Below are 25,150 nucleotides of genomic sequence, written 5' to 3'. Positions count from 1 at the left end.
AGGGGGAGTGATGCTCTCTCCAAGCGCACATTACATGACTCAACTCTCTTGTTAACCCAGATTAAATACAAGCTAGAAATATTGCTTTCTACTAATAACAGCTCTAAAGCCTTCAGCCATAAAGGGATATTACAATGAACAGGTTATTGACGAAGTGTCACGTGCACAAATAACTCTAATGAAGAAATTAAGGAGAGATCTATAGCTGAATCTGGGTAGAATGCCGGCCATAAATTAAAATTCTACAGATTAAGACAAATAGTCTGCAGTATTAAAAACAATGTTTAATATTCAAAAAGTGGGAACACAATGATAGTGACCATAAGAAGTAAAAGCATATTTTTTTAAATTGGTGGTAGGTGGTCCTTTAAGAACTTAGACAATTGGTGAATCTCCCTCAATTTCCAATGAGGTCAGGTCAAAATATGCCGATTAATTATCTAATAGCCCAGTTTCTAATGGCCACCTTGGATCCTGACTTGAACACAGCCGCTTTGAACTGCAAAGCATTTCAGCTCAATAATTTAATTTCCTTTTAGAAAGTTTAGGTGCCTTTGGGCTCAGCAGGCTGGTCAGGGAGAGCTATTTCTCACTACACAGGATAGTGACCTCAGTCCACGCACAGGTATGTGAAGCCGGCATGAATACAGGAAGTGTTCCTGAGGTGTGGCGAGCCTCATCAGTAATAAAGTTATTATCTGGAAAAATCTGATGCCTGTGGTATCCCTGTTCCTTTATTGAGTTTAATCCGACTCCTCTGTCGTTAAGATTGAACCATGGTTTATCTTGTAGATGCCGGACACTGACAGACTTTAACACATGGGAAGGGTAAATTAGGACTATATCCTACATCTCTAACAACCGCCTACAACAGGCCTTCTAGAGCGTTGCTTCGTTTGATGACGTCTACTTGGGTTTTGAGGTGTAATGTGCCAATATTCGTCGGCTTGCCCCTTTCACCAGTGCATAGGTGGTCTACCAGAGGCATTATCCTCCAAGTGACTGCTTATGACGAACAGAGCACCAGATCCCATCTCTGAGTTATATCCTACTGAGGACACAATGTTCAGTGACGAGACGTGTCCTGGCTTGCACTGAGCCTGGGGGCTTTATCTAGATACTGTGCGGTGAACGACTTAAGCAAAACTGCCAATGTGGCTGATAGTCCAATGTTAAATGCACCCTTGAGATTGCAAAAAAGTATCGCTATTTGGGTCTCATCTTGGACATCAAGATGTCCTGGGTGCCTCCAATGAGAACTAAGAGATATAATATTTCGGGGCTGCACCGGGTTGTAAAGATTCAAACAAAAAATATTGGGGGTTTATCAATTCTGCCCTCAAAAAGATCTAGAGAGAGTAAAATGGGCTTGTCATTATCCTATGCTTCTTCGGATGAAGTTGAGATCCCATCTGGATGGGCGCCCGTCACTCCCACAATCCCCTTCATTCCAGATAATCTGTTTGGATTCAGCTTTATTCAGCACCAACACTGGCTCTCTGTCTCAATATGTGCGCTATAAGGGGATTGTATTGTACTGAGGACCTCTTGCCCCTATGCAGGAGGAGATCAAGTCAACAAAGGAATGACAGCAAAATTCCGCAAATAGAGGCAGAGAGGATGGATGGAAGCACTGGGTGCGGGGAAATTGCCTATTAATGTGAACATCGCCTGCTCCTCTTTCAAGCGTGTCACCACAACTAGGACACTGGCTCGGCAAAGAATTGGGAATATTAAGGTTTCAGCAGGCAAATCAATATATTGCCATGCATTTCTATATACAGTCAAATGACCGAGCCCCATACCTTGCTTCTTTGAGGTCAAGGGAGGCTAGACACTGCTTTCTTGTTTTTTTTATGGGATATGCTCCCGCTGTGGTATCAATTAGAAAGATTGTCGGTGCAGGCTCTGTGGGAAGGAGTTACAAACAGACAACATTTGGGGGATACTCTTGTTGAGATCGCCCTCCTTATAAGTACACAGCTTCCTTGGGGGGACTCCAACAAGAAATGATAATTGGCATACAACTAGTTTAAAATTAATGACCCCAAACATCTCACAAGACTGTTAAATGTTATTAGATTCACGAATACATGTAAAAGTTGATTGCTCTATGTATCCATGGGGTATTAGTGCCCGTCTCTGGTACATGTTATTTACGCCACTTTCTGATAGTAAATCCAATGAGTATGTATGGATTTTTTTATTTTCATGGTGGCACTGAGAATTATATATGTAGTTCCGTACAACAAAGTGGACTTTCTTTTTTTTGGGGGGTGGGGGGGAAGAAATGTAAGCTGTTTTATGAAACAACTGCATGTTTTAAATAAGAATAAACATGAACCTATCAACTCTTCTATTCTGATATACATTCCCTGGATAACCCACGATCTTTCGCTCTTCGGGAACAGTTCATTTCTCAAAAGTGATTATCAGTGAGAAAAGCAATACATAAGTACAAAGTAGCATACAATAAAGCACAGCAGCAGAGGGTACGGCAACGCGATACAATCCAAAATCGCATCATATGCATAGCTACACATGCCATGTACTGTACATTTAAAGTGCCTTTCTTTGCTTTTCAAAAGTGAAATAAAACGAGGCGCGGAGTGAGCTCACCTGTGTGGCTCGGGGGATGGTGCGCAGCAGCAGGGCCAGGAGTCCCTCTAAGGTCCGGTGCGTTCTGCAGGGTTCGGTGGCGACTGAAGTGCTGCAAGGCCTCTTTTATACTCATTTAGGATTGGGGACATGTGCCAAGCCCGAACGTCACATCCTTGCCTTTCTGCAGTGCACGAACCTCCCAAAACTTTCTGAGATTGCAGGAAGGTATGCAAATGTGGTCCCAGGCCCCGCCCGGATTCCCTCATCCCTGGAAGCAGGCACTTCCTCCTGTGAGCTCAGGGAGTCAGGGACCAAACGTGCTCACATCAGTCTGTTCTGGCTGAGCTCAGGTGAAGAGGTGGAGAGAGGAGTGCAGCCAGCCCAGACCTTGAAACAACAAAGCAAGCTGCAGGTAAGCTCATGTTATTGTTCTTGCTTCGCCAATGGTTAGTGTGTGTTTTTACAAGAGGTTATTTGAATGTCATGTTTAATTTGGAGACTGGATGTCTCTAGGTGTCTTACGCAGTTTCGTTTTTGCCGGTAGAAGAGTGCGCAAAGAGAAATAAATTGCTTTGGGTGTTCATAAATATATTGTAAAATGTTTGTTTAACTATTTACAAATTAGCCGAAATGATTTGGGCCAATAAGATAAACGTGTGAGTCGTAGGACAAGAAACATATGCAGGGCTTTGATTTATTCTTGTGATACACCAAGTTCTTCAGACAAACGCCAGAGGGCGCCCGAACACTTCAATTGTAATCCTTATCATTGGATTATTTTATAGCTTGGATAATCATTCAGGAAGAAGAACGTATCTTTATTTTAAATGACTGAATTGCTTTTGGTTTGTTTGCCTCTGTTTGCAATGCTATCATAAATAAACACGTCATGTTTTAGCCGGCAGAAGGGAGGCAGGCTCCCACTGGAGCTGTGATTCGCTTTATTGTCCCCAGTCTAACCAGCACGTACACGAGTGAGGCGCTCTACACTTTAATAAAAACTTGTACACGTTTATGAGTGAAACGATCTAAACTTTGATAAACACTTGTAAACGTTTGTGGCTGAACATTATTTAGGGTCAAGAGACGTCTTTCATTACGTTCCGGATATTAGCTGGCCATTGGACACAAAATATTGTTTCATACCTATGATTTAATTCACACGATGCTTCTGTAAGAAGCGCCGGGAGCGCAGAGGCTGGCAAACAAGATATCCTCCCTCCAACCCCGCCGCTCCAATCAGCGGGGCCGCAGCGTTTTCGCGCGAGATTTAAAAAGTCCCGCTGAATAACCCAGCGGCACTTTTGAACTAACAATAGAACGAACGTGTAGGTCTTACACTGAACTTTAAAAACATGAGTTTGAAATTAAGGCAAATTAGCACCCCTGTCAAGAAACTAGAGTTTGTCTTTCATGTAGCACTCATACTGCACTCCTGCAGTTTCCGTGTTACTATATTAGCGACACTCAGTTTACCAACTTGAAAAGGATAGAAGGCAGAGTGGGCCCTGTATGATTCTAGCTTATGACCTGTTGATCACAAAATGTCTCAGAGGCAAGCGTTCACCCGGGGGCCGGGGCACGAGTCGGGGGTACACGCAGGTACACGGCGTCAACCCACTCTGCCCACTCTTTTCACAGGGTGGACACCGTCCCCCTGCTTGGGCCCCACATAAATATGTTGAACTTGTCCCAGTGTAATTATGAAACACCGGGACACGTTCATCAGCTCCTGCACTTTGTCGGCTTTCGATTCCCGATAAACAACAAAATGCCAATCCTGATTTTTCTTTTATAAGTGCATGCACTGTAAGAATGTCAGATGGGTTGGTCTGTCTCAGTATTTACACAAATAACAATTTAAATAGCACTTTATTATTTCTTTTATAGCGCAACTCACCCCAATGCAAAGTCTTAGAGCACTTTACATAACATACACATTATCCATTCCAAATAAATCATGTAAGTGTATAAATCAATGTACAAGATGTGTTACATGAGACAGGGTTACAAGGTGTAGGAGTCAAATACATTTCATAGCTCACTGTGGTCTACTAGAAGGATTACTATTTATTAACTGCAAGTAACAAAAGGATCTCTGTGTTCATATCAGTAATCCACTTACCTATCTACATAAAATAAAAATCTGTGATCTGCATGTTACGCTTTGCAGAGACAACTTTGAAAACCCCCCATATTTTATTGCATTTTCAGTTGGCATCTGTTATAACATACACATATCAGAGCATCACTTCCAGTGAGGTCACTTCCTGTGATGCCATGTGGAATGTCACCCGTCGTGACGTCTTGTGCTTTGATAGCACGCGTCACTGTCACTTGCATACTGCCTGACGTTGTCAGTCCCTCCACTTCTTTTTTAAGGACTTGTGCCCTGTGTTCACCTCTCGGAGCCATGCTGGCTCCTTTGTCACTCTTAGAGCAGAAATCTTGACGGCCTGTGGTAGCAGTACTTTGAGCATAAGTCTGGCATATTTCACAACATTAGGTGAACTCTGCAACCTCCTATATATGAACATGTATGATGTTAGTTACTTTTTACATGCATGACTGACGAGATAGGCTGCGTCAGACGGATTTGGAGGTGGAAATTGCTGATGTACACTACTAGTGCCATCACTATGTGCTCGGGCGCACCAGTTCAGAAAAAGAAAGGGACTGAAAAATCCTCAAGAAAAGTCATTCTTCTGCTATGCAACATCTACATGGGGTGAAAGTCTCACAGCACTAGGAAATGACACAACGTAAAGTACTTATTCGCCGAGAGGGGGAGGTTGAGACAGAGCTAGACAGAGAGAGAAAGAGACAGCGAGATGGAGTGAGAAAGACCATCTATATGTGCAGAGAAGGCATCCTTTTAGTGGGTAAGTGAGGATTAACTCCATAAGCGGCCTGTGTCTCTGCTTATGTACTACTACAAATGAACGTCAATGAGGGCCACTGCGCCTGTGCCATTATTAGGGGTATAGCTTGGTTAGTAAGATTGGGGAAGAGAGAGTCCCATATTCCAACAATAACGCTGGCATTCATTTTAGAAAAAAACATTATATGTCAAGCAGGGCACATGAGGGGGAATTAAGGGGCAGTGAAAGTGAGAGGAGCACGTATTGGTAGGGATACTAAGGGAGATAAAACCCAATATTTTGGCCACCACTTCTGTGCCATAATAAGCGAAAGTCAACGAGTGCCACCACTTCTGTGCCATTATAAGCGAAAGTCAACGAGTGCCACCACTTCTGTGCCATTATAGGCGGAAGTCAATGAGTGCCACCACTTCCGTGCCATTATAAGCGGAAGTCAATGAGTGCCACCACTTCTGTGCCATTATAGGCGGAAGTCAATGAGTGCCACCACTTCCGTGCCATTATAAGCGGAAGTCAATGAGTGCCACCACTTCTGTGCCATTATAGGCGGAAGTCAATGAGTGCCACCACTTCTGTGCCATTATAGGCGGAAGTCAATGAGTGCCACCAATTCTGTGCCATTATAAGCGGAAGTCAATGAGTGCCACCACTTCTGTGCCATTATAGGCGGAAGTCAATGAGTGCCACCACTTCTGTGCCATTATAGGCGGAAGTCAATGAGTGCCAGCACTTCTGTGCCATTATAAGCGAAAGTCAACGAGTGCCGCCATTTCTGTGCCGCCATCAGTGAAAAACAATGAGTGCCGTCAGTTCTGTGCCATTATAAGTGAAGTCAACAAGTGCCGCCACTTTTGTGCAGCTATACACTATAAGTGAAAGCCAATAAGGCACGCCACTTCTGTGGCACTACAAGTGAACGTCTGTGACTGCGTCTGTAGGTGAAAGCCAACGAGCATCACCACTACATGGACAGTTGATCAGCACCACCATGTGCCATGAGAGTGTATGGCTTTTCCCTTAACAATGGTACACGGGAGGGCAGTGGGCAACCTGGTCATGTGAGGCAACAACAAGCATTTGCCCACTGACATTGGAGCCAGGTTGACTATATTATAGGTGGGGATCCTGCCACGTCATCCGAATTACACCCAGGCCAGATGCCTTGCGTGTCCCTCAGGATCTCCTGCCCCACGGGCCCGCTTTCCAAATGAAGACCGGGGAATGACCACGCTCTCCAATTTTCTTGAAAAAGTCATAAACTGCAAGGTTAGTAATTTTGGAGGCCGGGCACCCAACCGGCCCTACCTTGAACCTGGACAGCGGGGAACAAGCCCTAAAAGGAGGTGAGAATTAAATGATATTGCGTTCTCGCAGGAACTGATATTTCAATCCAATGGATCTATTTTCAATTGAAGGTACACACTTTGTTTGATATTTGTGATATACACATGTAAATACATGTGCAGCATACAATAGCTATTCATATATAAACAACACCTTCATGTCTGTCAACGTTTTTGTTTCTGCAAAGCAGCAGTGGACGTTTGATGTGATGCATAAGGCAATATTTAAGAAGGAGCTAAAGCTTCTCCTCTTCCATGGGCACTCCAACTCTAGCTAAGGTTTCATAATGAAATACATTAATTAAGTAAACATTTTCAAAAGTATGCATGAGTATATATACACATATATATATATATATATATATATATATATATATATATATATATATATATATTCAGCCAAACATACCATGTAGTAAAACATACATCAAGGATTGCCATATCACAATATGCATTATTATGCAATAATGAAAATTTCATTAAATTAATATTATCTTGTGCCTTGCCAGTAACATGTCTTTACATTATTATAAGGAGTGCTCCATTGGTGTAATATTTCATCCACAGATCTACAGAAGTGTGTGACCGTTTTTTTTTTTATTAGTACTCTGCAGCAGCTTCTTGATTTTGTGAGCGCTTTAAAAATAATAATTTGAATATTACCAGGTACAGAAATGTAGCAAGAACTTTTAAAAGTAACTTTACCTATTGAAAAGCCTCATGTATCGTTTGCACCGCATGGCGCAGGTCAACCTTTACATTTTAAAGGAAGTGAAGTGTTGATTTATGTAAATTTTTATAAAATGGGGAAAATAATACATTGAAAAAAATTCTGGTTCAGGGTAGGAACAGAATACCAACCAAGCTCTCGGTGCCTGCCTTACGCCTGATTTCAAATCCTCATCTGAGTGGGAGCCTCGTGACCTTTGAAGCTCATACAGGATACACCTGGGCAGTGCAGTAGTAACTATGAAGATTAACACTTGAATCTTTCAGAATTTAGTGTCTGCTGGCGATCTAATCTTAAGTGCTGACATCAACAAATTCAATAGTACTCCATATCGGAAAGTTAAAAGGTCGAACTGGTCACATTGTGATTCGAGCCTGGGTTCTACAGGTTATCGCTAATCGCAAGAACTGTTTATGTAGCACACAACAGTGGCTAAATCATTTCTAGGCGCTTAGACAAAAGGGAGTTATTATTTCTCGCTACTTTGAATAAACATGATCTTATGTGAAGGATGAAGAGCTCATTCGGCCGTGTTGGGCTCTGAACCTGTTATCAACAGGTCTCGATGGAGGGGGGGGGGGGGGGGGGGGGGGGAGAGGTGGGTTCATTCCCACAGGCCAAAGTATTCAGGAGCAAAAATTCAACTTCCTAGGAGTGCGAACATCCAGAAATCCATGTAAGTCTTAAATCTTCCATTCTTTCTCCGGATTGGCCAGTTAGACTGTGGACTGACCACAGAGGGAAAACCCCACCACAGTTTCTCCAAATAGAAGTATCTTTTCGTTATAAACGGCAACTTTTCAACCTATGCTAGCCCTGTAACAGCGGCTGCGATTGTTTTCTGTATAAAAAAAAAAGAAAAAATGGGATGGCTCTCTGACGCTGCTGTCAGGAGCAAGGACTCAGCCTGTTAACAATCACTGATTCACATCAAAGTATTCCATTGCATTTGAACGTGATTTGAATGTCGAATTATTTCAGTTTTAAAAAGATTCTTTTTTATTCGAATTGTATTTGGCCTAGACTCTCTGTTTTAGTTCTGCTGCAGTGATATATTGTTTTATTTTGCTGGAGTGTCTTCTGATAATACGTTTCAGCATAGTGTAAAAAAATAAAAAAGATGTTGAGTGTTTGCAGTGTTGTGGCGGGAATGGCCTCTCCTGCTCTATTCACAGCCGGCTCCACCCTTTTGTTGCAAACATAAGGGGGAAAAGTTATCCACAAGTTTATACCACTGAGTGTTTTCCTGATATTTCAAATGCCCCATCTGCTCCTGTGGGAAACCCATTTCCCATCACACTTTGCCAAACGTACTATTTCGGAAAATATGCTAATTGTGGAAGATGTTTAGTATTAGGAAGTGGATTCCGGACTTGGAAAATAAATATTGATTCCTTGACTCAGGCTTATGATTCCTAAACCTACCTTGATTGATTGATTGATGTACTTATAGAGCGCAGCTATCACCCTACGGGCATCTTGGCGCTTGCATTGGGAACCCGTCCTGGTTTTTCCCTGTAAGATAACCCGTACTGGGCATCCCCAAGGTGAAAGCCAGGCATCCCGCCGCGGGGGGCCGTTGTGGAGATTAAGCAGGCTTGTTGCCCTGAGCTGCATAGTGTGAACTCGTGCTTAGAGTGGGCACCGAAGCGAGAATTATCGAGTCCGTGGACAATTGGGCTCTGGACCCTGCCGCGTCGGGAATCGAACCCAGGTCCCGGGTCTGATCTCTGCTTCAGGGTATGCCTCCTCTAACCAGTGAGCTACACTTCTCCACACGCCACTTTTTACACGCCACTGTGTGCATTGCACACGTTTAGTGAATTAAGCCATAAAATGTGGGAATGAGCGCTTTACAAACTTCTAATCTAATCTAATGAGGCCTTGGTGAGTTTGGTACTTTGGTCATTAGTCTCTTGTTGATTTTTATTAAGTATGACAACCAATAAACAGATGAAAACACGATTCTCTTTATCGAAAGCTGCTTCAAACATGGCAGATTTCCTTTATCTTTGATTATGGCTGGGTGGGGTTGAGGCATAACATCATCATTCGAGCTCTGCTTTTGGAAAGTGTCTTGCACGAGAAAGGTTTGCTTATTGGTGCAGTCAGAGTCGGTAAGGACAGTATCAGAGTTCAGGCTCTTCAGAAGGCCTCTGCCTCCACCCGTTTGAGAGTACTGCAGTTACAAGCCCATCCAATCCTCAGCCTCTCAGCTGGCACTATTAAGAGGATGTGTATTTAATGGATGGTGTGCTTTTTGTGAAGTATAAACTGGTCAGGGAACAAGGTGAGATGAAGGCAATCCAATTGGTCACTGATAATTGAAGGCATTGCTGGTTGCTATCAACTTGGGCTTGCTTATTTATTCACTCACTCATTCATTTACTCATTCAATGATCACTTTTATAATGAGGAGCTTCAAGCCTTTCAGAAGACATATCAGCATCGTCCATCTTGAAAAAGGAGCCATGTGAGGCAAGAACGTGTCCAATCCGGTGGGATGGAAGTCTCAGCTGATGTACAGCGACCAGGGACCCCTGGGCGGCAGAAGTTTCATGTAGAAAGGGAATAGTTCCGTTTTCTGGAGCCTCCTGAAGCAAAAGTTCAGGCTGCTACCCCACAGGTCAATTGGCTTCCTAAATAAACCAATCAATCACCAATCAGATAGCCAGCTATTATCTTCGCATGACGTGTAACACATTCCTGTTCAGCGGATCTCTTTCGAGGCCATGCATTAGGATCCATGTAATGAGAAGTCTATTGAACACAAAAGAGGTGTCAGAAGAAGGTGATCTCCATCCGCGTGTAAAGGAAGTGGATCACCAGGAACATCCAATCTGTGTGAGCAGATTTGTCAGCGAGAAGTCACCAGCCTAATATAGATCCGCGGCATATATGCTAAATAAAGAAAGGTTGGCCACCCTTGGGGATTTTAGGAAAGGAAACGACGGCCAAGTAGACTTCCTCCTGCCGCCTCGGTGCTGTCCACCCAGGACTCTGAACCAGGAAGCTTCCTTGTAACTCATATTAATGTTTATTTTAGCAGAGCAACGCAAGCCCATTAATACTATTCATAGACTCAGATGTAATCAGGGAGGAGAACCACTGTGTAAAGCAGCAGGAATTCAAGCATTGATCCAACAAGGAAGTAAAGCTTCCAATCACTAAGGCGAGGTGATGCATATCTATCTCAAGGGCACCACACCCGCAGCAAACGGGCTTGGCGAAGGCCGCTCACACTGGACCACGCGATGCCAGGTTAGTGCTCAGACGATTGACTTTTCAGGCGTCAGTCAACAACTCACTCAACAGCTGACCGCACAAACACCCACAGAGTATTCTTTGTACTATTACTTTGTACACTTCAGTAATGATTCCAATTTACCAGTTGATCATCATTTTCACAATTAGTTTGATGGGATCTCAGAATTCTGTCCTTCTGTTAGGTGGGTTAGAAAACGTCCATCCAGTAAGTGCACGTGATCCTCCTTTACCAACACATATAAAGCAGTCTGTCCCATATCAGAAACTCAGTCTGCAGTGGAAGACACCAGTTAGCCAACTCAAAGTCCTAAGCGGCCACACCATCTGGGTCTTGTGGCTGAGTGGACTAATCCATCCACTGTAGAGGCCTGTGTTCGACCTCAAAGTCACAAGTTCAAATCCCAGTGGGTCCACTCAGTCTTTCATCCTTCTAAGGTAAAAAAAATGAGTACCGTCGAGTTACAATAAACATCTTTTATTCAGCGCCAAGATACTCTTGGATAAACGTGCTCTTTACAAATACACGTTATGTCATCTGCAGACGTGCACAGTTAAAGACCCCATTAAGATACCATAACACACAAGCAGTGCAGGAGGATTCAATGCTGTGTTTGCGAACAGTCCTCAAGCCTGTGTGCTCTTTTGTAAACTTTAGTGCACAAGCGGGCGCGGTATCAATGCATCTGCATTCCGTCTATGCAACTTATCAATGCATCTTTCCGTGGGGTTTCCACAAATAAACACATGATAGTCTATCTGACAATGAGCCACGTCCAAGTGGCCTTGTCATTGCACTGTGAATCTGACAAAAACACTCAAAGCTGTGAGCACATCAGCCCTCCCTGGTTAGGTGCATGCACCTCAAAGCCTGTCCTATCGAAGGGTGCGGCTAAATAATAGCATGTTCTCGTCTAATACTACTCATATACTAAGTTAATCAAACTTTACTCATTTATTTTTAAACATTTCTGAATGTGTACACAATAAGATAATTGAAGAATGCAGGATCTCTGACACCGTCTTAAGCTACAATATAGTAGTCCTAATGTCAAGATCTCTGCCTCCCTAACACATCCCTCTCAACCATCTCTTACTAGCCTTTCATGACATCATTCCGGGGGACTTGCAACTGCACACAATTTTTCATAGGCCAGTGTTAGACCTGGCATCTTTAGGGTGGTCTACTCCCAGACTAAACTTTTACTTCCTGTTTTCACTGGTTCTTTTTGTTGATCTTTGGACGCTAAGCACTTTACCACTGCTAAGCAGTGCTAAAGTGCATGTGCTTCTCTCCTAATCATGATGACATTGGTATATATCTAATTGGCATATACGATGTACTGGTAAGTCCTTTACAAAGTTGTATACCATATACCAGGGCGTGGACTTAAAATGCTACAAGTGAGTCTGCATCCCTAATTGTGCCACCCGCATAAGTAGCCTTTCAAACCTGTCTCAGGTTTGCCACTGCAGTGCTTGTGTGTGCGGTTAACTGCCTTTTTCCTTGGCATTTAAAAGGACTTGCCAAGCCTTAAACTTCCCTTTTATAGCATATAGGTCACCCCTAAGGTAGGTCCTGCAGAACCCTAAGGGCAGGGTACCAACTAAGTTAAAGTTAGGATATTTTTGTTTAACCTTTACTTGTCCTGGTAGTGACCCAAATTCGTTTTTCACTTCTGTGAGGCCTACCCCTCTCGCAGGCTAGCATTGGAAATTCCTTATTAGACTTTTAAGCTGTAATTCCTAATCGGAGAAGAGTAGCTTTTTCATGTTTCATTATAATGATCAAGCTTCCTTACAGGTGACGCTTGATTTAACATTTCTTTATTAGAAATGCCACTTTTAGAAAGTGGACATTTCTCTGCACTTACTGTTCTGTTTTCATGACAGTCTGTCTCCCTGGGGCTGGTGACTGCTACACTTTGTTCATTCCCTCTAGACAGTCACAACATAGGAACGATAGGTGTGTCTGAGTAGCCATCTACATACATATGCATTCTGATGACCTTGCCTGGGCAGGATTGAAGGGAGAGGCTAACACTTTACTTGAATAGGCGGTGTTGTATCCCCACACAAAGGACTGATTACTGCCCACAGATAGCCTTGCAGACAGGAATGGTTTGCAAGGGATACTTGTGCCCTTCAGATAACTGCTTTGAAGTCATCCCCCCATCAAAGGCACTTTTGGGTGTAAGTGCTGTGTCTAAGACCCCCTAAAATCAGACACCACTGGACTTGAAACTGAAGCTCTGCCAGAAGAACTGGTGTGCTGTTTAAAGGACTCAACTTGACTGCTGATCTGAAAGGCCTGCTTTTCTGTTTGTTTCCCTGCTGCCTGCTGCTCTCTGTTGAAGGAGAGATGGACTCTGCCTTCACTCCAAGTGATCTCCAAGGGCTTGTTGGCTAGCCTCCTGTTGCTGAAGACTCTGGGATAGCAAAGTCTCTACCCCTGCTCTTGCACCTGGCTCACTGGAAGTGGCCCAGATACTTGCAACACTGATTTCAATGCATCTCCTCTCTGCGCGTAGCAGAACCGACCTATCAACCTGGTTGTGGGAGTGAAATCAGCACATCACCTCTTAACCAGCACTTTGCTCCCAGATATCGATGCATCGGACAGCATAGCTCCGCCGCTGCAGCTTGGTGAGATTAATGCATCTCCTCCACTGTGTGGCAGAATCCAGCGTAGACTCAATGCCTCTCGACTCTGGCACCCGTCTTCGGAACTGACGAGTCTCCTACACTGCCTGGAGAACATCCTGCACCTGCGGGCCTCGATAGTGACACATTTTGCTGTTTGTGACCAGGAAAGGTACTTTGTTCACAGGGGTCTGCATGGGTCCTGTAGCTGGCCGGCGCATAGTAATCTTTTTAAAACAGCAGTCACTCTGTCATAGTCCCAGATTCTGGATGCAGCGAGCATGTATGTGCTTGTAGGAGTACATTCATTCAAAGGGTGATTGTTAGAAGTGGGATTCCTGGTTGGCTGAGGTATGTACCCAGGCCAGGCAGGAACCACCACTCTTGTCAGGGTAAGCTAGATATACACTAAAGGATAACCTGTGCTCACCCTCTGGTAGCTTGGCACAGAGCAGTCAGGCTTATCTAAAGAGAGAATGTTGTAATATTACAAATTAGCCATCAAGTTAAGGTACACAAATCTCAATACCATGCCTTAAAGATACAGAATAACAACTGGAGGATGGTTCATTAGTCCAAGGAATCTTGAAATTCAGGGAATTGCAGGAAAATAGGAAAATACGGGAAGTGAAAGAAAGTGACAGCATTTCAGAAGCTCAGTCAAGCAACTTCTTGGGTCAGGAATATAAGTTATAGCCCAAGCCACACTTAGCAGGAATCGGGGGAAAGCATAGAGGTCTAAACCTCTCGAAGGCCAAGGAAAAGTGTCTCTAACAGCAGTATATACTCCAGTTATTTGCACCAGAGTGTCAAAAGCAACACCTCTCTGTATGCATCATTAGGAGTTCCATTGCCCTTCTCCATTTTCACGTTGTAAGCTGAAACATTTGCTAAATAAATCAAGATGATATGGGAACAACATCGTCCTTGTTCACTCAAGCCATGTTGCGAAGCTGCTGAATAGACTCCTCAGTTAATGCTCTGCCTCTCCATGCTCTTTCGTCAAGGTCTTCCTCTCGGGCTCTTTCTCTATTACTAATACAGTATTGTATCTATTTTCAACTAAGAATCCCATGTGAATGGCACCTGCAAGGAAAGTCATGTAATCAGAAAATGGAAAGCAGTATTCATTGCAGTATGGAAAACAGGCCTGGTCAAGTCAATCTAAAGTATTAAATAAATAGTCCGCCTTATATATGCATGTGCACTTTCAAATACGAATACATGTAAAATGCCCGTACATTAGATTCACATTACATGTAGCATACTATAAAATAGTAAATATGTATATGTAAGTATGTCTAAGAACTACATTTTAATGCAATATGTGAAACATTAGTGCACACATTACATAAGTCATCTTCATTTCTATCAAGAGTATACATTTTATAGTAAGGATGGTCTATTCATCAAGTCTTCAAGGATAAATATATTTTAATACGGTTAAGGCACACAGTATGAATACGTTCTCTAATCCTACAGTGAATGCACTTTATTGATGATGTCAAGTGCAACACTTTCATTAATGTTGTTAAATCACACAAGAAATATATGCTAAGTGTAATTTTATTATGAAATTGTCACATGTAAGGGTGGAACTCATATTATGCTGCACCACAGTCATTTGTAAGGAGTGATAGTGGAACTTTCAGCCATAGGTGTACTTTTTCAAACACAAAACATCTGCTTGGAAACGTGTATCTGCTCAAAGGTTTCAAAGTGTATCTGTTTTACTGGTGTAACTAACAGAACTCACAGCTGTGAGTCTCTATGCAGTTGACAGCTGTGTAGTTGATTATTGAATAGATTACCTTTTTATTTCAGTATTGTAATTTTGTAAGTCCAGATATGTTCTAAACCATTTTGCTGCTCCATTTGGAGTGACAGGTAGTAGGGCAATCTGGTGCTCACTTGCTGGTGGTGCCCTAGGCAAAAACACTGCTCTGTGCATCTCTCGCTCAAAATAGGCACATTAATTATCACACTCCTAGTGAGGAGTCAGGCTGTCCATATAGAATACATCATGACTGATATGGTTTTTATTATGATATAATCAAAAGGACACTATCAAACTAAAAAGCATATCATTTATAGGTAATTTATAGGAAAAATATTTCAAGTCCTGCTGCTATCACAAATGTACATCTTTTCAAGCCCTCCACACCTAAACCCATCTCTCCTTAATGGTATGCTATATTGTGGTGTGTCGCATATCAAAAGACCAACAAGCAAGTAATTTGACTGTTCCTACCCGTCCTACAAAGCGAAAATATCTGGATTCTCTATTCTTGACATTTATTCAGACGAGGTTGAAATCAGAAACAGGGTTTGTTGAGATGGCCATGTTACTGATTCCTAGTATTTATATTCTATGCAAGAAATGGATCACTCGAGAACCCTACAAATATATTTACAGTTCTCTTGCAAAGTCGTGATTTTTTTTGTCTCATACCTTCTTTGATAGCATCAAACTTATAGTTCACAATTTATTTTCAGAATATGATGGTGATCTTTTAGAAACTAGGAAGTCCCTTGTTTGCCATACCATCTGGCACTCCAGCCCTTTGTCACAAAACACTAGCCTGGAACGCAGCCCAGAGTATTTGCCAGTGTCATAACTTACTTCAAGCATTCCACCCATCACTTTTTGCTATTCCTAGCCTCTGTTTATTGGTTTCATCTTAAGCTCAAGAAACATCAATCCTGAGCATTACTGACTTCAACAAGCTGCTAAAAATGGCCACCGTTACAGGTTCAGAAGTCGCATGACTTGAGTGCAGAGTTCAAGATTAACTGGCCAATGGATTTATAGATACCAGTTTTAGAATCCATTCATTAAGGTTGATTTGAATGGACCTCTGGTCTTGCCGAGGGAATAAGGAATATTCAGGATTGACTCTGGAAACCCAACTCAAGAACCAGTGCATACCTTTCTGGGGCAGACAAGGGCTGGATTATGTTTACATTTAGAGAGCTCTACCAACACTTAGCTTTGAATGCTTCACGGAGCCAGCTGATGGAGCCTATCCGATCGATTGGTCTTCTAGAGTGTACTATGTAGACCTCTGATGAACTACTTAATGTTGAAATGTTTAGTTTGTTCAGTGCACTGTGCGTATTCAGACTTATGGCACACAAGTTTCGAAGGTACCATATGATATGATAAGCGGACTACGTCGTATGACACCTGAAAAAGGGGACTTGCCAACAGCAGTCTGCAGACACGGTCATTACTATTGAAATGGGACGCATGAGCGGGTTCGAGACCAATTTGTATTTATGCGTCAGAGACCTCTTTAGCTGCCTCTTATGGTGGTGGACATGTTACTGCCCTCCACAGGTGCCTCTTCTGCCTGTGAGATTTTATTGTTATTGAGGTTGTGGGACATTAGAAATCCGTTGTTGCTTTGGACCCTACAGATGAGCAGGGAAATATAACTCTTGTTTACTGTTCTAGATCATTCTTGTGATTGATTGTTGCAATATCCTTGTTTATTGATTTCTCACGTGTTATTGCTTAGCCGTTCTTGCTACCTTTCTTTTTCTCTTGTGATCTTCATTCGCTTGCTTCACTTTCTTAGACATACTATTTTGTTGCCTTATTTTTAAACATGTGTTAGTATTTGAACAATATTTGATTCAATTGAGCCTTGCCCCATTAATCTTGGATAATGTGAAGTTATAAGAACCTTTTTGTTGGCACTTAATGAACTATAAATTAAACATGACCAATATTAATATTTTGAATTTGCGCTTTCTTCATGGTGAGTATTTTCTTGCTCCAAATCAGGCATCATTGCCATCCATGAAAACACTTAGAGTTTGCCTCTGTGGAACAGGAATTCCATTTTTTTTGGTCTTAATGTCAGGGTGCTTCAGGTTTAACCATCGCATTTCATAGTATGTCTGAACTTATCCTTGAAGCTTCCAGTGGCGGCTCGCATAGAGGGCGTGCTGTGAGGCGGGGGAGGGGCAGAGTGGGAGGCTAGTAAACTCGGACATACGACGGAACGGAGGAAAGTAATCATTACTTTCCTCCGTTCCGTCGTATGTATGAGTTTACTACCCTCCGACCCTGACCCTCCCCCACCCCGCCCGGCCGCCACAGCACGCCCTATGCGAGTCGCCACTGGAAGCTTCCCTATATACTCTAGCAAAGAAGCCGCAGGACAGAGCTGTACTGGCACACAGTGAATTCAATGTATTGTTTTCTGGCAGGCTATGGTTCCTGTATCTCCTATGAGCTATAGGACACAAGATAAACCTCACTGATGATGCCCAATAAGGCAGAATGATGTCTGGGATTTGCTTGTGTTCCTTTAGGGAAGGGACGAGGCATAGCAAACACAGGTGGCATGTTCCAGATTTGCATGTGGTTTTCATGTGGTGGGTCCTTTTTGTAGAGTCACAATGAACCAACACATTAATAGCAGTTAAAGTGTCTGGGATTAACCCAAGTATTCTATATATCACCTTTGTTATCGTAGTGAGAAAAAGCTGCTTTAAGGCCACTTATACGATGCACTCAGGGTAATGTAACATATCTAGCCTGAGTGACTGGTCCTTCCGGATCTCACTTATCACAGAATGACCCTAACTCTGACGGTCTCTAATCTGAATTCTCAGGAACACAATCTATTTCATAAATATTGGCGCTCAGTGAGACTGTGATTGAGCAGAAGTAAGTCACATCTAGTCTGCTAACATAACAAGTAACAATTAACTTCTACAGATAATGTATAATTGTTTAATTTGGTACCAGAAAAAACAAACCAATTGCCTATTTCCTCCATTCTTTTGTAGTATATGGCACAGATAGGCGGAGATAACCCCATGTCAATATTGCTGGACGCGTTTTTCCAGGGTCTTCTTAGATGCTCTCTTCATAGATAGCAGGTCTCTCAACATGGGATGAACAAGAAACCTATTGAAAAGATCCCACTTCAGTCATCATAAGCATAAACATTTCACAAATGTGGGGCTTGATAACATCAGAAAGGTGATTGGGTCGCGTGGAATCTTGGAGTAAGAGAAACCTGCCTCTTTCTAATTGACTCATGAAATCATATTAATATATTGATGCTGCACCCAGTGTGGAACTGCACAGTGAAGGACTTTGTTGAGATGTAGTGGGAGATACAATTGTGAGAAAAGAGACTGAAAGAGATGGCATAAAAAGCAATACGTTTGATAAATTGTTCAGGATAAAACATAAAACATAAAATGGAGAAATATTCAGAGCAAACAGTACTGTTATTATTTTTTCTGAAAAGTGCCCTTGTTTGGCAGCAAATCTGGTGACTTGGACTTTTCATGCTGAACTATTCAGAATAGAAGGGAGGCGAAATTGCACTAGAGAGGAAATCAGAACATGAAGGATTTTGAAAAATGAAATGGCAATTCGCCAGTGGAGGTTGCAAGGGCTAGTGTTCGTGGTCTCCGCCTTAAAAGTAAGAGCCGAAGGTAAAGAAAAGTCAGACACCCAGAAACAACTGTCAGTCATTGAACAATGAAGACCAGCACAACAACATTTTTTCAGCATTTACAGATGTACTATCAGTAGAAGAACGAGTGGTTACAACATATGGGAAAATTCCAGTACAACCAGATTTCATTTGGCATTGCACCGTCTCTATGTGTTAACCTTCCATCGAGAGTGTTCTGCAGCAAGATATTACAGGCAGACATTGTGTAATAGATCTCATGCTGACAATAGTAGATATCCTGCTGACAATGGAGATCCCACCACTTATGAGCTTTGCAAAAACAAAAAGGTGCAATATTATGAGAGACGAATGAATGTATGACTGAGTGAGTGGGATTTGTGTAGCGTAGTATGTCACAGAGAACTGTGGCCCAGAATCCTGAACTCCCACTATAACTGCAACAAAGGCTATGGATAATCAGTAATTGAGATATCAAATATAAAATAATTTGCTAAACTGACCAACAAATGGAATCGAGAGAGTGTCTTTAACATGCAAGACGAATTCTAAAAATGCATTGTCTTGTGGTGTGAGCTAATAACTCTAATGTTGACACGTTTATTTATAACCGATTTGAACCTAGGATATTCTATGGTAGATTTGGTATTTTTATTTAGGTTTTGCACTAGTAAAAAAAAGGAAAGGATACATAGCCCATTGGCCATTCACTAGAATGACTTTTTAATACAATGGAATAGAGTTTTAGAATATGAGATAGTACCTATTATTCCTGACTTGTATCCTGTGTCACTTTGGTAGATAGTTCGTTTAGAAGATATAATTTATGTTTTATCCATTTTTTTATGACACTCAAACTCGTAAAACTCGTAGAACTCATTAAGGATTCCTTCATTGTTTTGTTTTATTCCAGCGACTCTGCTGGTGAGTCTCCCAAAACCCAGCGTCCATCATGCCCCACACCACGATCTGGTTATCGTCACGTGCCGTGTTCTTCATAGCTGGAATATTATGCTGTGTTCGTAAGTAGAATTCCCTGCACAATCACTTGTGAATATTGCCTTTATTTTGAAAGGTTTTAATGCAAATTGCTTGAAAAGGGAAAGTTAGAAAAATATTTACTCGAAATCCATCTGTTTGAAACATTTTAAATACTTAAAAAATTCGACCTTTCTAAATGTATCTTTCACTTACGGCAGACGAATAGGCTGCTTGCTTATTCTACGGCTAAAATCTATGACCAGTCCCATATATGGTAATTATACTATAATTGAAGAAAGAGTAGTTTTGATGTCAGTCCCCTTCTCCGGTTAGGGAACGATTACCTGACTTTTGAATGCATTATGTCCACATTTTTATTTCTGACCCTTTGTCTAGGAAAGTTATCACAGCTATCTTCCTTCATAAAAACCATAGAATTAATACCTTTGTGTCTGGGCATGCCATGCAAAGGTTTGGTCCTACCCACTTATGACGTAGTGTATGAGAAGGGGTAAAACAAGCTCAGCCGCAAACCAGTGATCAGAATGATAACTTGGGCTCAAATCTTACCCAGTGTTTTTGCCTCACACATTTAGCCAGGTAAAACCTGCCAAAGATTGTACATTGTAATTGACATTATTACCATTTTAACAACTGGGTTCAGACGAATTGTGCAGTATTACTTTAATATCCCCAACTGCGCCCTGCAGAACCCAGAATGTGGTGTAATACACTTTGGTCATAACAGAGCCCTGCAGTATAGGGATTTCCCAAGCAACACCACCACTGTTTTCCCCAGCAGCACCACTACTATTGCAAAGAAGACCTCAGCATCATCTGTAAATGAATCCACAAACTGGTTAAACATATTCAGCAAGTGAGCAGAAAAGGACCTTTAGGAGGTACCACTGATATGGGGCAGGAGCTGTTCTTTCTTTTGATGAGTTGCCCTTGATTCCTCCTGAGACTCACTCCTTCCTTGTGAAGCATTATAAGTGGGTTGATGGTGTCACCCAGGACCACACAGTATTCTGTTGAACATGTATGTTGTAAGCTTTGCGTCCATGTACAAGAGAAACAACCTTCCCAGTTACCACTTTCTGTAGTCTCATACTAAGGGTTTGTGTCCACCACATCCATACAGTTCACACAGTACCAGCACACTGTACCCCTTCAGAAATATGGCATCAGTTGGTTATTTCTGTGGTGTATGTTGAAAATGGACAGAAGGCAGCTTCCCGAAGATAAGTCTTTAGGGGACGTTTCCACTACTCTACAACTCAACAGCCGCCTTGCCTCAGCTGAGCATCCCCAACATTCCAAGGTAAACTCTCAGGCAAATGTCGGAATGTTCTAACGTTCTACAAGGCGCAGGGGGGCGTGGAACATACTGCTATAATGAAACTATATTACAACACATCTTGCCACCAATAGCCTCGTCGCCAGTGTTGAAAATAGACAAAATGCAGATTTGTGAAGGTAAATATTTATTGGATGTCTCCACAACACACCATCAGCCTAGCCTCAGCTGAGCATCCCCAACATTCCAAGGCAAGCTCTCAGGCAGCTATAGGAATGTTCTAACGCTCTACAAGGAACAGGGGTGAATGAAACAAACTATTATAATTAAACGATATTACAACAGTATACCTCCCCACAACAGAGTATGGTGCTACATGTTTTAGGTACATGTATTTGGGGCATCTCCTATCCCCCTTTATTGCACTAATCATGCTCTGACTTGCCTCTCAGTGTCATTGTCACTTCTCCTTCATTGTGTGCCTGGGACATCTACGTATAGTTTGCTTTGTAAACTCTCGTGTGTTGGTTTGTAAGTGGGCTTTGGAGAAGAATCGCATGAAATGCACTTTCACTGCACTGCTACTCTTTCTTTCCCAGTACTGCTTTCTCGCCCTTACTTTTCTTTGCTCTTCTCTCCATTCTGCTGTTCTTTCTCCATTTATTCCCGCATTTCTCATGCCATTCCTTGTTTCTTCGATCTTCCATTTATCCAGTTGTGTTCTTTTTCTATTGTTCGATCTGATTCTCGTTATTTGTCTTGTGCCTTATTTTGTCTCTGACTCTATTCCTGTCATTCACTTTTCTGTTTGTCCTTGTTATCTTCTGAATGAATGAATATACCCCTTGTAAAGCTCACAGCTGTCAAAAGACGTCCTGGCGCAATATGAAGCTGATGGGGATCAACACAACTGGAAGAGACAAGTTTTAAGCCTTGCCTTAAAAGAACGTTCATCAGGCAAAGCTCTAATAGATAGTGGCAGCGTGTTACACATTTTAGGGGCCAGATTAGGTGGGCCAGAACCGGGGGGCTCCTGAGTAACAACTAAGAGGAAAATCTTATGGATCTGGAAGGTTCAGAGTGTAGAATAACCCTTCAGAGATAAACAAGACCTTTGTTATGAAAGGCACCCTGTCTTACTGTTTCTTTAAAGCTGTAGTTTACTCTATCATTTGCTCTTTTATTCCTCCCCTACTCTTTTTCACTTATCCTCTCTTTTCCCTCTTTCCTTCCCCTTTGTTTTTCCCTTCTCTTTTCATAATCTTAGCTTTTTTAACAATGTCTTCAACATTGATTTCAGGAGCCCAAGGTAACATTAGCTGGGAGGTGCAGCGCTATGACGGCTGGTTCAACAATCTGGCCTACCACAGCAGAGGTGCTGCAGGTAGGTGTGAGATGATGGATAAGAGGCCACTTGATTCACCATTATGGATATGGCTCTACCACTTGTTTTCCTGATGCCTTTTTCTCTGTTTGTGGACTTTGTGACCGATTGTGAATCTTATCACAGTCAAATTATGTGCAACTGTGCATTCGAAGGAGCTCATCTTTGACTTGAAGTTTAAAAAGTATATCAGAGTAGCCACCTAGTGCAAACATCTTTAATTTTGGAATAATATCCTTTTTTGGACTGGTTTCACTCTACCAGCTCATTGCTGATGGAATTGTAGCACATTTTATTGAACCGGTGCTTAAAGCTTTCTTGAGGGTGATGTGCCTCCACTTTGATATAAATAACTTATTCTATTGATAGTGATAGGGAACAGTGCTGATAGGGAACGGTGCCATGTCAATGTCTTTTAAAGGTATCATAGTCTATGTTGTTTGGTCTTGAAACTGTTGTGCTGCACCCACCATGCTGAGACCACCATATACTGCTACAACTGGACCAGCACAGGCAGAGAAAAGCTCCCACAGAGGTTTTGGCTCCAAAGAGAGAACTGCACACGTGTTCACCAAGAGGAAGCTGCCCTGTAGAGATGACCCTAACTTTGAGAAATATAAATACATCCTGAGCACAGTATCTGGTACCCTTGCCAATGCCAAGTTTTCATACTTTCAAAACCTCCTCCCCCCATTTTGTCCTCACCCTCTCTTGCATACATGATCATCAACCTACTGACTTCTCAACGCACACTGAGGAAAGACCCATCCCAATCAGCGAATGATGTTTTTGTTACATATCTTGCATGTCGCTACTGTAAGGAACAGCCTCTCAACACTATTTACTCTACATCTCCTAAAATAACCTACAGACGACCCCTTGTCTTCACCCAGTTATTGTCCAGTATGCCACCTTCCTGTATTCTCCTATGTAGCTGGTCTTTAATCCCTTCACACTTCATCTTTCTCGAAACAACAGGCGTATAGCCTCTGTTCAATTTCTCACACATCCACACCACAAAAAACAGAACCCTCATTCGTATCCATACTCATCCGCATTTCCTAACACAACCAACGTGTTTCTTTTCTCATCCTTTTGCACCTATCTTCAGCCCTCAGGACTGCTGGCCACCCAGCCCTCTTCTCGGTGTCACAGGTCTTCCATACAACTGGCTTACAACCTACCTCTGGTTCATCTCTCTTAGTCACCTCAGTCTCAAAGACATCATACACCTTTTCTTACTCTGTATGTCTGCCGGTGGCAAAACGTTCTCCTCTCTGGGGTTTTTCCATCATCTTTATGCTAATATTTGCCCAAGTATTTGTATTTCCTTTCCTACTTTTATACCCCACATCCTCATGCATCACAAGCTGCCTCCTTGCTTCATGACATTGGATGGCATTTGTCACTCAGGTCGAACAGAAGAAGTACGTACTCCACCCTTCAACAGAAGCCTTCTCTCTTACTGACTATATCCTTTCCCCTCTGGCTCCCTGAAATAAGCGCAACCAAATAAACTCAACCCCCAAATCTAAGGGTTCTTATTTACCATCCATGAAAATGGAAGCCTTAGTTAATATCTGCATGATGCGCTCACATATGCCATTCCAAAACACTAATGAACTCATTAGTATTCAGCAGACTCAACTATTGCAACTGACATCTGATTGGCCTCCCTCACTACTTTTCCGCTGAACTAGATATGGTCATATACTTTGTTGCCATAGTCACATGTACGTCTGCACCAATCACAGTAATTAAACCGTAACAATGAATCCATACAACTGTTATATGTCTAAATTAAATTAAGCACTCCTATCTCACTGGTTTCATCGTGTTATGTAAATTGTTCCTATTCTAAATGTTACTATTACTAAATATATAAATAAAATATAATAAAATATGTGACGCGTGCTGCACGTCTACAGAATTCTTCATTGAAAGGCTTCATACACTTAGCAGGGAGCTAATGGATAGTGGGGAGCTGGTTGAGACCTGTCGAGAATGTACTTTTAGAAAAGAGGTATGTAAGGGGAAGAAGATTGCAAACAAATCTTAATTAGGAGCCAAGGTGACACAGTTTTGAAAAACCTATACACTCTAGTAAAGCTGTCCGGAATCCCAGTGCTGGCCAGTGATTTGGGCAAGTACAAGAAGAAAAGTGTGTGGCATCTCAGCCTAGTATCAGGAGTGCTATTCTTTTTTGGACAATAATATGCCCTCGTCTCACCCTCTCGCGCTGCTGAACACCATCACCATCAATTTTACCGGTTGGCAACAAATTTAAAATACGAGAATTTCCTGATTTTTCTCGTAACTAATTGAGTATTGTAAAGAGAACAATCGATGGACAGAATGAAGAACAATATCTTACATTCACCCCAGAACAGATATCTGGGCCTAATCCATCGTTTTTTTCCCTCACCATGCCATTCCAGTTTGAACTCAGCCATATGCAAATCAGTTTTGAACCTGCGCCCAATGGTAACAGTCCAGCCCGAACTGCCAGGCCAGGTCCTCCATGGAATGGAAACAAACATCCTAGGACCAGTTTCGGGGTTTGACCCCCCATCAGCCA

At 42.3% G+C, this 25,150-nt stretch overlaps 2 protein-coding genes across 3 annotated transcripts in view; one reads left to right on the top strand and one right to left on the bottom strand.

The window, feature by feature from the left end:
- The window catches only part of LOC146860184 (dual oxidase maturation factor 1-like), a 35,365-nt gene extending 32,633 nt beyond the window's left edge, over positions 1 to 2,732 (bottom strand). Inside the window, exon 1 of the mRNA XM_085644019.1 lies at positions 2,620 to 2,732. The gene's annotated coding sequence lies outside the window, so the exon portion shown is untranslated. The remainder of the gene's footprint in view (positions 1 to 2,619) is intronic.
- A 159-nt stretch (positions 2,733 to 2,891) lies between these two features.
- Positions 2,892 to 25,150, top strand: part of LOC146860183 (dual oxidase 2-like) — a 130,913-nt gene continuing 108,654 nt past the window's right edge. The window contains exons 1-3 of one of the 2 annotated variants that reach the window (XM_085644018.1): positions 2,892 to 3,013; positions 19,821 to 19,929; positions 22,489 to 22,572. In XM_085644018.1, the coding sequence (XP_085500144.1) occupies positions 19,860 to 19,929; positions 22,489 to 22,572 (154 nt within the window). In that variant the 5' untranslated portion in view covers positions 2,892 to 3,013; positions 19,821 to 19,859. The remainder of the gene's footprint in view (positions 3,014 to 19,820; positions 19,930 to 22,488; positions 22,573 to 25,150) is intronic. The other variant, XM_085644016.1, reaches the window with a different exon arrangement.

This window comes from Triturus cristatus, chromosome 3_1 (genome assembly GCF_964204655.1).
Source record: "Triturus cristatus chromosome 3_1, aTriCri1.1, whole genome shotgun sequence".
Taxonomy (NCBI): Eukaryota; Metazoa; Chordata; class Amphibia; order Caudata; family Salamandridae; genus Triturus; species Triturus cristatus.
This window is presented reverse-complemented; position numbering and strand designations above follow the sequence as displayed.